The sequence below is a fragment of the Augochlora pura genome, chromosome 11 (assembly GCF_028453695.1).
Source record: "Augochlora pura isolate Apur16 chromosome 11, APUR_v2.2.1, whole genome shotgun sequence".
Taxonomy (NCBI): domain Eukaryota; kingdom Metazoa; phylum Arthropoda; class Insecta; order Hymenoptera; family Halictidae; genus Augochlora; species Augochlora pura.
The window spans coordinates 4,075,903-4,089,289 of record NC_135782.1 but is presented as its reverse complement, the minus strand read 5'-3'; the positions used below and the strand labels follow the sequence as shown (position 1 = coordinate 4,089,289).

General features: G+C 49.6%; 1 protein-coding gene across 1 annotated transcript in view; it reads right to left on the bottom strand.

The window, feature by feature from the left end:
• Positions 1–13,387, bottom strand: part of LOC144477149 (uncharacterized) — a 63,065-nt gene that overhangs the window by 21,799 nt on the left and 27,879 nt on the right. Inside the window, exons 3-4 of the mRNA XM_078194636.1 lie at positions 8,653–8,813; positions 2,981–3,036 (exon numbers count right to left, since the gene is read on the bottom strand). Of these exons, the coding sequence (XP_078050762.1) occupies positions 2,981–3,036; positions 8,653–8,813 (217 nt within the window). The remainder of the gene's footprint in view (positions 1–2,980; positions 3,037–8,652; positions 8,814–13,387) is intronic.

Genomic DNA, 13,387 nt, shown 5'->3' with positions numbered 1-13,387 from the left:
GCGTGTCCCCGCCCGTGTCCAATTCACACCGTCTTATTACACCGTTCTATCGAAAAAACAAGCGTCGAAGTCTCTGTACACGAAGAGAACCTGATCCGATCTCGCCGGCCGTTTTTGCTTGTCTCGTTTGCAAAGGGAAACGACCGGCACGGAAGGGGGGGGGGGGGGGGGGATAAGATATAGAGGCACGGGGTGGTATCGCAACGGTGTGCACCGTTACCAGACTGTCGCACCGAGTGATACATCGGCGTCTAATAATTTCCTAAGATCTCGACGACGGCGCATAAACAGAAATTCGCGGGGGTGGATCCCGGACAACTCGTCCGCTTCTCAAAGTCCCGGCCGAGAGTTATCGACGTGTTCGAGAGGGCCGCGGAGCTTCTTCTCCTTCGTTGCCATTTAATTATGATATATGGACACTCGCGTCCGAGTGTTCCGTGTACCATTTTCCATAAATTCTCGATTCCGCGCGGAAAACCGCGTGATTTATCACGGACGCGTTACTTTCATTTTTTTTTCTGGAGCGACGCGATTTAATGGCGCCTTTCCGTGAGCATCGTTTCGCAGAGTTTGTTTAGGGCGCTTGGATCGCCGTGCGGAATTTATAGGAACGCGCGTGTAGCCGGACAAAGCGAAGGGAACTTAGCTTCAGCCTCGACGCTCCGGCGTCCTCGCGCGGAACCGCGAGGTTCGACGATCGTTTTGTTCCACAAAGCGGACACGTGATTATTTCGAATGCCGGCGCGCACCTGGGTGGGTTAAGAGATAGGGGAGAGGCGATAGAGAGACCGGCATAACAGGGGACGCGGGATTAAGATCAATCAGTGGCGTGCATTTAGAAGCGACGAAATAAATCTTCCGCGTCCGTCGCGACGACTCTCGGGGGATACGTGATTAATGCGGCCCGTTTTATCGACGCGTCGATCGTGCGGCATAATTGTGCGTCCGAGAGGAAACGCCGGGGCTCTCTCACGGTGGTGTTATTGACTCGTCGCGTAGCCGGCATCGAAAATCATCGTCCGGCCAACAATCGCGCAGCGATAACGAAACAAAGCTCGCGCGCTCGCGCTCGCTGGTCTCGACGGCGCGCAACCGATTCGACTTCACGCCTCCGACCCATTAATCATTCCGGTCCCCTTCGTTTCCTAATTAACAGCCAATTTCCTTAACACGATTATTCACCGTGCCGCTAATAGACCGGCCATTATTTCGTTCGAGTCGTTCTTCTCTAATCCCTCCCTCTCCCGATACGGTCGCGCGCGGTGTCTGCACCGTGGTAACAACCGTTCCCCCGGCCACCTACTCGTTTCCTGTAAATTCACGTACGATTTCACGCGGCGCGATCCGTCTTGCCTATCAGGAAGCCCGTGTTGCCAACAGGTAACACGTGTAAGACCCGGAATATCGGCTTTCAGGCTTGAATAATATGTGGCGCGGGCGCGCACGAGAGCGCAGAACTGTGGCCGGCACTCTGCGAGCACAGGCGGCGTAGTCGGAATTTCAGAGAACAGGAAACCGATACAGTTCCGTGCCGGGTTGCTCGTGTTACGTTTCCACCCACCCGCGCCGTTCTCTCGTCAAAATAACTCGGTCTCTCGGTATGGAAGCGGGTCCGTGGGACACACCGCTGCGATAAATGCATCGTATCGCGCGATCGTAACCGCGCGCCGAGATGACCTCCCAGCGTACCCGCCGCGCTGTAAATCTACCCGATTTTTCGACCCGCCGCAAGGATTGTTTATGATCTTAATCAAGAACGGTTTCCCAACGACGATGATCGTTGTTTATTAGGTACGGACGACGCAACCTACATTAGCCAGAGCCACATTGCAAATAATGATGAAGCTATTTGTTACAATAAATCTAAATACACGATTGGTCTCAGTTTGAAAAGAGATGCTTTCGCAAGGAAATAATTCTACTGTCATTTAATGGAATATATCGCTAGCCTAGCTTGGTCAAAAAAACATTTGCATCGCAACGCCCCCGCAACGCGCCATAAACAATATTAACAAAACATTTTTCCATCGGCGATAACTTATTCTCCCGCGTCGCACCCTTATCACCATAAAATACCAATAAAAATGCCTGCAGGCTCCCGATATAATCTGATATCTACATTCTAGCATTTATTGCGCCGATCAAACACCTCGGAATCCCTGTGTAAGATACCGGCCGTAAAACCCGAAATGTTTCTTTTCCTGGGACCACCGTCGTCACCGAACTGACCCAGGCCGGAGCAGAGTCCGTTCGGTTCGAAGGAACCGACCCACGTCGGCTTTCCCAGAAGAAATCGGGCAACGGGGTTTGCAATCTATCTTGGGCCGCGATCGGTTCGCCTAGATCGGTCGTTATCGGCTCGATCGGAGATGAGAGAGTAACGTCATTGGCTAGAGAGAGTAGAGAGAGAGGGAGAGAGAGATTGGACCTCCGTTGGACCGAGTGGTTGGCAGACGCGGGCTCTGCGCGCGTGGCCAGGGCCCCTCTTATTACTACGACAGGCTGTCTCCCCGTCGTAAAAGCCTGCTATATGTAAGTGCCGCGTGTGCGCGATGAGAGTCGGTACGTTGATGCAAGGGATCGTGGGTGTCGGTCCCACGCGTCTAGGTGGGGCCCGCGGTTCTCGGGGCCCGGCCGCTCGTGTTCCTCGACGTTCCCGTCTCTTCCTCCGCGCGCGGGGCCTCCCCTCCTCTTTTTCTTTCGCCTTCTTTCCTCGCCGGCACTCTCTACCGTCTCCTCTCGGTCCCACTTTCCCGGGGCCCCTCTCTCTCTCACTCTCTCTCTCTCTTTCTCTCTCTCTCTCTCTCTACCGCCTCGTCTCTCTTCGCCGCCCGGGTGTCCCGATACTCCCGACGACCACCTTCTCACCCGAGGGGCCCCCGATCATTACATATATGGAAGGCGGAGGTGAAGTCTTCCAAACGCGATCCAAACGAGTCTCCGCGCGATGCGTCGTGAGCTCATGAGAAAAACATCCAACTTCTCTTCCTCTGTCTCGGATTCAGCCGGCGGGCTCCGAGACGCGCGCAGTGGTACCTGGAAGACAATAGTTTCTGTCTGAGATTCTATTCTTTGTGCTCGAAGGAAAATTGGTTGTCGACGACGTTTTTAACGGAACAGTTTTATATGATAAATATAGCGTTCGTTCTCGGACATGCTTAATTTCATGTTGATCCAATAAGAATAGTTTTTATATTTAGTTTCAGAATTACAGTTGCAACAAACACGCCCTCGTTACCGGCTCCATCGAGATTAATTAAATAATTGCAGGCCGTACGTTCACGTGTGATTTTTATCGAAGTTCATGCTCGAAGGTCATTAAAAAAAACTGAATACGTTCGCCGCGAGTTCGTGTCACAGAAGAATTAACCTTGCATAATCGCGCACCACACCTTAATATTAAGAAGAATTTACACGGGCGTTGCAAACACAATTTCATTTTCATACGGTCGCAGAACGTAACGACTCTATCCCAACCGTGTAGTTGTACCGGCCAGCTATGAAAGGCTTGAAGAAAACGAACGCGAGGGATCGAAGCGTTCGTAATTCTATTTTCGCAGAAGCTTTGCAACGAGATAACATCTCGGCTGCTAGACGAACATGGTTGTTATAGCGTTTCTAAATTTTTGTTGATCTGCAGAAAGTCAATTTCGAACGATAATACAATTATCCGGCGATGTCAGGCTCGACAATTACTATTAGCGAGGGTTGCGGCGATTGCTGTACTGTAAGAGATCGCGTCGAAGCGTTCGCACGGGGTAAACAACAGACATTATCCGGCGATCCAATATCCTCTGTTTGAACTTACAATTAACACCCATGTCGGAGAAATTATTCGGTCTACTTTTCATCCGGAGCTAATATAAATATTATGGGTTGCCGTGTCACGTACGCCGCGTCGATCATAAAATAACCATCATCCCGGGGCCTGATGATCCGCGATTCGATCACTCTCTCTCTCTCTCTCTCTCTCGGTTACCCCGAAACTAAAAAGGAGGATACGTCCGGGGGACCGTGCGGCGTCAACGTGATCACGCGAGATACCGAGCCAGACTTTCGTCCAGATTAAAAAGTTCCTCTCACGAGTATCGCGCGTAAGTGGCGGTTACCGGCACCACGTTTTCGCAATCATCCTCCGGGATAACCGTGCAACGATGCAGGCGGCTCTTTTAAGGAACTAGGACAAATTCGGAGAAACGAGATCGCAATTTAGGATGGTGCGGCACGTTCGGAAATTCTTTTCGTAGTTTTAACTGGTTTTTGATAGCAAATTGACAGAATAGCACGATATTGATGGTCAATTTACCACTAATTGGTCAACCGAGTAATAGTCAATTGACCACAGGTTTTTTCCATATAAAAAGTACCAAGTTCGACGAAGTGTATCGGCTCCAAAAAATTTTTCTCGGCAATATCGTTTCCACAGTAATAAAGTACGATCTTTTCTCTTCGATTTAAAAGAAACTGCACGTAGCTACGATTTTTTCTCGCAAAGTTACAGCAATTTAAAGACAACGCTTCATATTTTCCAAAAATTCCACCCCTCTCCGGGGGTAGTTCACTTTCAACCGCTGTAACTTCGCGAGAAAAAATCGTAGCAACGTTCAATTTTTTTTAAATTAAAGGGGGAAGATCCGACTTTATTTCCTTGTAAACGGCATCCTCGAGAAAAATTTGTCGAGGTCTGTACGTCTCGTTAAGTTCGGCGATCTTCGATACGATAAAGCTTTGCCTCGCGTTTAAATGGTTGCAATGGCGAAAGTGCGTCGCAATTAAATCCAGAGAAAGTATTTTGAAGCAGAAACTTCAAGCTTTATTTTAAATAAAGTCTCATCTTCCTACGATGATTTTTCGCGGAGCAATCGTCAGTGAAAGTCGGTCGACTTTTATCAAAGTCTGCGCGCGGTGACTTTTTTGATTGGTGTTTAAAATTCCCAAAAAATCAAAGAAACGTTCAAGCGAGCAGCTCCGCTTAGCCCCGGGCTACGAACCCGTAACACTGGCCGTGTTTTATCGCGGGTCCGCGAATAAATCTCGGCGTGCCGTCGATTGTGCCTTCTTCTTTTCATTGCCAGTGGGTCCTCTCGTTTCCATCGCTCCCCACTCTCATCTTTTCCCGCTTGATCGTCCTAAAGCTGTCCGTCGGACAAGATCTCCGGCTCGTTTCGCGGCGAGGATGCGGCAAACTCGTTGCCCATCGGCTCGAGTTTCCGGTTCTCCATTGTGCGCGCGTCTTTGACCACCACCCTCCCGTCTACTGCCATCCTTCTGTCTTCGGCGCGTCCCCCCCCCCCCCCCCGTCTCTGTCCTACCGCGCCGTCCGCGCGCGTCCCTTCGGCATCGAGCCCCGAGGATTCTATAAAGACTAGATTGTAAGCGAGACGGCTCTCTTGTATCAAGTTGTTTCTACGGGCGTGGGCGCACCCCCTTGTTCTCTCGGTTTGGCCCTAGAACAGCGTTTCCCAAACCAAGTCCCACCCGGTGTCCTGTTACCGACCCTTTCCTCGTCGTTTAAGGGCTATTTCATACGTGTTACGTATTGTTCGTCAGCTAATGTTAAACTTATCCGCGTATCCTTCCGCGATTACCCATTGCGACATCGTTCGATCGCGAGGCGAATCTGTGCGGCCCGATCCGGCACGAAAAGGGAAAGCTCCCGAGTGTTCGGCCGGAAATAATTATAGACGCGTTTTGTTTTACGAGACGAACAGAACGTAACTTACGGTCTACCGAATCTTACCCAATCATTCCCACGTAATTATCTTCAGTTCGTTTTCGAGTTCATAAATAAAACTCTTAACGACACGCTGTAATAATAGACGCTTGTTCCGATGCATTTAAAATCTTTTGGCATATAATTGATCGAAAAATAAAATATAGTTAAGAGCAGAAATAAATGTGTACGGGACTTCGACACCCTGCGAACAATGCTATTTTTGCTCTCCACTGACCAGAAATTATCTGAAATATTTAGAGTCGATTCGAGACACAAATTTCGTAGAGAAGCGGGAGTCGAACAATTGAATTTCGGCCACGAATCACCGTTTACCGGAGCGTCGTGGTACAGAATTGTGCACGGTTCGCCGGCGGGTCTCGTCGGAGATTGCTTTCGTCGATTCTCCTTCGGCTAACTCGGCCGCCGCTTTCTTTCTTTCGTAAGTCGTTCAATTTATCGTTGATCCACGGTGGCTCTCGCAGAAACGATCCGAAAATATCATGTTGCGGCCTTGCCACCGTTCTCTCCGTCGGCACGGCGTCCCCGGGGCGTGACGTATTTTCGAAAAATCAATTTCGCCGTCCCCGCCGGCCAGATTCCGCGTGATTGCGGTCGGCGATGCACTTTTTCCACGTCGCGCGCGCGCGCGCGGTCAGCCCATTCGGTCCGAAATCGTTCCCTTTTCAGAATCGGCCTGTTAGCAGCCGAGAAAGAGAGTGGCCTGTAATCTCCGAACGCGCTCTCTTGAACGAAAGACGGCCGTCGGCCATCGCGCTCGGCTTCTCTTTTGCCGGACCGAGTAGATACCGGGCCAATAAATATCGCGCCCACTCTTCTTATTAGCGCGATCTCCGCCACATTTTCGGCTTCTCCCCTTTATCGACGCGCGATTACCCCGCGCGCGATTCCCGCGTCCGACCAGTCCGACGTGCCTCGAATTACACGGCGCGCGTAACTCGAAGCGCAACTCGCTCGGGCACCGCGACCGGCGGCGATCGCCCGCGGGTTCAACGCAACTTTATGTACATTAATTAGGAATTTGTTAATCTTGTTTGCTGGATTTATTAATCGTGCGTTTAACTCGATTTTACCGTGCCGTCCCGATCCTGTTCCGCCGCTTTGAAACACCCGTGCCTCGAAGGATGCCGATGATTCAGCGCGTTCGTAACGCTTCCCTGACATTTTCGAACTCGTTTGAATAAAACCGCCCGGACTCCGTCGATCTTTATGCAAATTCTGCTTTTTCTGCATTATTTTTTTATAGAAATCCCCGTTGGACGGTAAATTCTATAATTAGTAAATCAAGAGTTGCTGTTGTAAAAATGTAGGGAGTGACGTCTGCTAATGTACTTGTCTCTTTCTTCGCATTAAAAGTGTGGTAATTAGGTACAGTAAATGCGCAAGCGGGAGAATTAGAGAGCGAGAGAACTAGGAAAACGGGAAAGCGAAAAGAGAGAAACGGCAAGAGAGGAACAGAGCGAGACAATTGAAGGAGGAGTGAGATAAGGGACGAGGCAGAGAAAGCGAGAGAACCCGACGGCGAGAGAAGGAAAGGATAGGCCAGGAGGGAGAGAACGAGAGGGAGGAAGATGGCGAACGGATAGAGGCGCGGCGTCGTTCGCAATATGATTAATGTGGCCGATCGACGGCGAGAGAGAAACAGAGAACCAGTCGGCCCGGGACGAGGGCCGCCTTCGGCTCTGTTCTTCGCGGTGGTTTCGAAGTCGGACAGGGAACGAAAGGGATCGATCGATTGGGCGCCAGTCGGTTTCTCGCCGCTCTTCTTCCACCCGTGTCTGGCTGCGTTACCTATATGCGCGCGTCCACGTGAAAACGTCACGGCGGACGCGCAAATGTTGCGACTTTATTCCCGGACGTGTGCACGCTAAATTCTGCTGTCGCTACGCCACGGATGATTTGTTGCGCAACCTGAACGAGAAGCAGCATGATTTACGGTTCCTAGTCGAAGCGGGAATAAAATGCCCGGTATAATTTACCATCGATACGCGGTCTTGAAATTTTCCTTACAAGCTCGGATAAAAGCGCGAATTTCTATATATATTTCATTTTTCTGGTATCTCCGCGACGAGTTCATATATTTATTTCTTCTTACGTTTACTCGTTTCTCTTCTCTATCGCGAACGAGAGATCATCGGTTGTTCCGTGTTAAAAGGTGTCCGAGGGTATTAACGCGAGTCAGTTGCATTCCCGAAAGCGAATCACCGTGTCCCATTCAGCCGGGCAGGCTTTGACACACCCGTCTCTACCTCCGGCTGAAAGCCCGCCACTTCGCACCTTGCGCCGCGCGACACTTTAGGATCTGTTTAAAGGGATTACACCGTGTCCCCCCGTTCGCTTCGCTCGAATTTTTCCAGGTATACACAAGTTCGGTCCAAGTTTCCTGTCGCCTTTATCCGGCTCGCAACTGTCGTTAAACCGTCACCGGCAGAGATCGCTCGGCCCGATCGTCACCGTCTCCCGGCCTTTTATTTCGCCCGGCGCGATCACCGAGCGATCCTCTTTCTCTTAATCCTCTCCTCTCTATCCTCGACGTTCCCCCGACCCCCCCGCTCGTTTGTTCGCATCATTAGAGGCTCGCGTGCGGCAATTTGCCACGCCCAGATACAAGAATTCGCACCTTCGAGCGCCGCGGATGGCCCCCAAAAAAGGCGAAGGGTCCTTTTCTTATCAACCCGTCGCGAAAGCAACCACCTCGACCCCGTTCATACCATTCCGCCGCACTCTTCTCCCTCTTCTCTCCGTCGTCGCGTCCGGTTCTTTATTTGGAACAGCCCTGAATAATGTGCCGTGGATGTCCCTTGACCTTCTTGCCACGGAACGAACCGCCGACAATAAGATCGTTTTTTTCGAGTCACGCGAGCAACGCGCCCCGACACCTCTCTTGGCCGTCGCGATGCCGGGCTACCGATACACACCTTTCCGTGTCGGTGTTGCACCGTTCCCGTGACAAAAGGAACGAGCTGTCGGCTCCGTTCATTCCCGAGCGCAGGCCGTGGATTAATGTAGTTTGGCTAAATGTTCGTTTTAAGGCTGCTCCGATTTCGAGGGCCTTGAAATATGCTGTCGAGGACGTTCCCTGAAACAAATATGGTCTATTAGGATTGCCATGTCTCATAGTTCGTCTCCGTTACTCTGACAATGCTCGCAGTGTTCCTTCTGTTTTTATTTCTAACAATTCATTATTGTTTCTAAATCAGAAAGTGGAACTTCGCGCACGTTGAATGATAAAAATCGCTTCGGAAATTGGACCGCGGTCGAAGTATCGCTTTCGCGGAGGACAGAGAGTAATGACGGTTGGCATCGCCGTGGACGCGGAGAATCGGCCGCACGGATATACGAAAACCACTTGGACGTGATTTGTTATGCCACCCACGCGCTTATCGTCCGCTCCCGATGGGAAAGAACCAATTACACCGGCCGCGCCGAAAACTTTCGAGCCGCGCACTCGTCGATTTTTCGGGGCGCCGGTTGTGTGTCGCATGACAAATTGCCGTTTCCGCGTCGCGCCGATGATTTTGACCGGCCAACCCCCTCCCTCGACCATCTATTTGTTCAGATACAAAAAAGTTCATTTTCACGCTGTCGGGTCGGTCGTAACGAGTTCACTTCTCGGCCGTTCGTTCGTTAAATAAATTGCTTCGATTTTATCTGATTTTTCGCGGTCGGCGTTCGAGCGGCTCTCGTCGATTTTTCATTTTTATAAACCGACCCCGGTTGTTCCTGTTGCACCGTGTACCATTGTACCGTACTTTCGAATCGATCGAATTCCATTCGTCGGTTGAGGGAAATCGAGGACGAGAAGAGACGGAAGAAAGGAGCAATCAGATTTTCTAATTAACGTTTAATTGACCGGTGCGAATCTCATTTTCTATGGTCCTTCGTTATTGCCCGTTGAATTCATTGCAGCTTCATTGCATATTGGCGGCTAGTCGCTGCGAAGATTTTTCCTTGATTACGACCTCTCTCTCTCTCTCTCGATTAAGACAGGCTATGAATACATAAATATCGATAGCTTAATCGCCAGCCAATGATAGACCATCGGCGACAGCGAACGACAGAGCCCGGCGCAAGACAAATGGGGGTCTTGAACTTCTCAGCACGGCCGAAGAACGCGAGTGCGGCGTTTACGCGTATCGCGAGCCGTCGCGGAATGTCAGATTCGACTTGTGCCTACCGGTGTTCACCGTCGTTCCCGATCGTCCAGGTTCCAGAAGTCGCGGCCCTCGATCGGATCGGATCTTCAATCCGGTCTGCGGTTTCTTCGAAGCGGCTCCGCTCGGCCATCGGAACACCGTTGAATTAATATTCGATCGACGATAGAGACGTATTCCGTACACACGTCTTATCGTTAATGTGTCTCCGTCGCAGATAAAGTTTGCGCATTAATTAAGCGGGAGGACATTGTGCGGCGCGGGCAGCAGGGCCCCTCTTTCCCAGGGACTGCAGCCCCTATTTTTATGCTGCTCAAAATTCATTAGCGCCGACGTCGCGGCCGCGGCCGATCGCCGACACGAAAAAGAATCGAACGAGAACTGATTTATTATGCGGGACCGGCGAATATTTATACCCGCGTTCGCGGCACACGATGTATAGGCACTGTCAAAATATTTGATGGCCCGATACCATCCCCGCCGTGGACAATGGCGAGCGCGTAAGTAAATATAAAAATAATGAAATAGATATGAAATATAAGTTAAATAAGCAAACAATCAGCTGAAACACACACACGCAAACCAACGCGCGGCGGAAGAAATTCGCCGGCGGTTTTATTTCGTATTCCCGATGACTCTGTCCGTTTGCGAACCCAAGAATGCCTTCCTCAAATAAGAAGCTGCGATCCCGGGACGTTCGAGCGTCAAATATTCGGTAGCCACGTTGTCAGGTATTCCCAGGGAAGCCTCGGCGATGGAAGAACGGCTGGCGTTCGAAGAATACCAACAAGGGAATATTTATCAAAGATGAAAGGTATAGACGGACGAATAATTCGATTTTCCTCTGTAACTATCCAATTTGTGTTAACCTCGAAGGGTTGAAATCTCGCGAAATATGATTTTCCTTTCGCCCGAAGTCGAATTGGTATCGTTAGTTTCGTTTGGCCCGGGAGAACGGCTTCGAATTCTTTGCGCGGCCGTACCCTTTGAGACGAGCCGAAATTCTGTGGCCGGGGTGGGTTGCCTGCTTTTTCTGCCTCCTTGTATATCTAGGGACAAGCGGGCAAATATTTGCCAGAGAACGTAGGATATGCTTGGAGCGAACCAACGACCGTGTAGAAAGAACCTCGGCTTCGCTTCGTCGTTGCGATTCCGATCAACGTGCCCCTCTTATTTGTAAGTATCCAGTCGCTCGTCAAGCACCAGCGTGCTTCCAGCACTCCCTAATGAATTATGCTGGTTGATTATATTTATATCAATGCAGGAGGTTATTGTAGAAATTATTTCTTGTACTCGTCAAGCGCAATTTTTCTTAGCCATTAATTTCTTTAAATTCTTGTTCGAATAAAATCTTGTTCAGCTAACTTGTCGTCTGGATCAATTTCCATTCGATTGGATATTTATCCGGATGAATTGTTATCTAGATAGACGTCCATTCGATCGAATATTTATTTGCACATATTTTTATTCGGGCAAATGTTTATTCGATAAACGTCGAATAAATTGTTATCCGCGAATCTCTGATCCGTCATCGGAATGAAATTTTGCCGGTGCGCGACGCTCCGATGAAATATCACGCGCTCGTCGCGCAAAACAGGTATTCCCCGTATATTTATGAAGAAGGGCGCGTCGGTGAAAAAAAGTTCGTTTGATGAAAGTATAAAAACACGCTCGATGGCCGAGCGTCGTTGAACAGGGTACCACCGTGATTCATGGTCCGCGGCATTAGGTGACGCGAACACTGGTTTCGGATGGTCAGCTGGGACATTTACCGTCGTTCCCGATGTTTGTATTTCTCATCTACCAGTTTCGCCACCCACACCAAACCACCGACGGAATTCCTCATCCTTTTTCTCCCTCCCCCCCTCCGCTTTCGCTCAACCCGGTGACTAACGCGCCGTGACCAAATGAAATATCTGATTTACACATTTGATGCCGTCCCTTGTCCGGACGTTTCGCGCTCAAATTCTTCAGTCGTTTGATGCTCTCTCTGCTTGACTTATTCGTTTCTGTCGCAAACGCGTGAAATCCACGACAATGGACGCCGTTATTAATTTCGCCATTTATTATACTAGAGAATGTAATTACTATACTGCGAATTTTTATCAAAACAGAGCTTTTGAGAGACCGGTGAATTTTCAAAAACGCGCGGAACCGTCTGAAAACTCTTGATTTACATTAAATTTAGTAGACGCGGTGCGATACGTTTTTACAATATTTTCTTTGATATCGCCTAATGGTCCAGCACGGACTGATACGGTGTTCAGCGCCGTGAAACGTACTCCGCGCTATTTCATCGTTATCAGGACATATTTAAATCTAATTTAGCATAACGTTCCCCGGGAGACAGATAACCGCAGGAAAATTCCAGTTGATAATGGACGCAACAGCGAAATACATTTTCGTGCAGCTACGTCTGTTTAATACGCTCGTAAAAAAGTAATGTAACGCTACGGAGAGCGAAACGGTTCCCGATCGGCTAAGAAGTTACACGCGATTCCCTGCGTGTACGATTTCGCTCGTGTTCCTGCATCAGCTACTCGCAGAACTTCTTGCCGTGCGCTAAGCGAATTCGAAGGCAGCGGGGCGATAATGTTTACGAACGGAACACCTGTGCCAGAAACCCCCCGCTTAATTCTCCGGCACCTTAGGAAACACGATCTCGTTGTACTGTCCTTGGTCCCAGATCGGCGTCCTTGCCTTCTTCTTCCGTGACTTTAGTGCTGTTCCGTCGGCTCCACGGCCGCTCCAGAAGCTATCCTAGAGAAGACGCTATCCCGCCGAGCGTAACAAATGCCGGCGATTAAAAGTCGTCGCGCCGTAGAAACGCGAATGGCGTTATTACTGTTACTCGATACGCCTCGGCTACGCTCCAGCGTTTTATTCTCTCGACCGGCTATGAAGTTCGCGCCAAAACGACCTTAATTAAATTCTATTACGTTATTACGTACGTAATATTTTTAACCAGCCTGTTTACGGTGGCAACGCCAGCAATTGTATTTCAAGGTGTACCAGGCATTCGAGCGATGGGACCCGTAAGTAGGTTAGGCTGCGACGGCAGCTCTGCTGTTGTTTCATATGTTTAAGAATTCGTGTTCTTAATTATATTGAGCCATCTTTTTGATTTACTCCTTTTTGGTGTTATGCCAAGGATTAGACTAATGAGTTGTTCAGACTCGTGTCTCGTTCTTCTATGGGACTCGTAAATGTCCTGTTTTTTTTATTGGTAAAATACTGAATCGAGTGCCTTTTTAATGCTCCGAGAACACGAATATTTTTTGCCGAACGAAACAACATTCCAACGTTACGATATCTTTCTTCGAACGACCTCCCACAGTTCAGCCCGTGAGCAGCGAACAAAATGGACGCGCGCGACCAGTTTTCATCAGGAAGAAGGTAAACAGCATGTTAAGCCGTTTAACGCTTCAGAACGGAGCACAATATCTCATTTAGATCCATTAAATTTTCCTGTCGAATGAAATCCCAACATTACAACGGA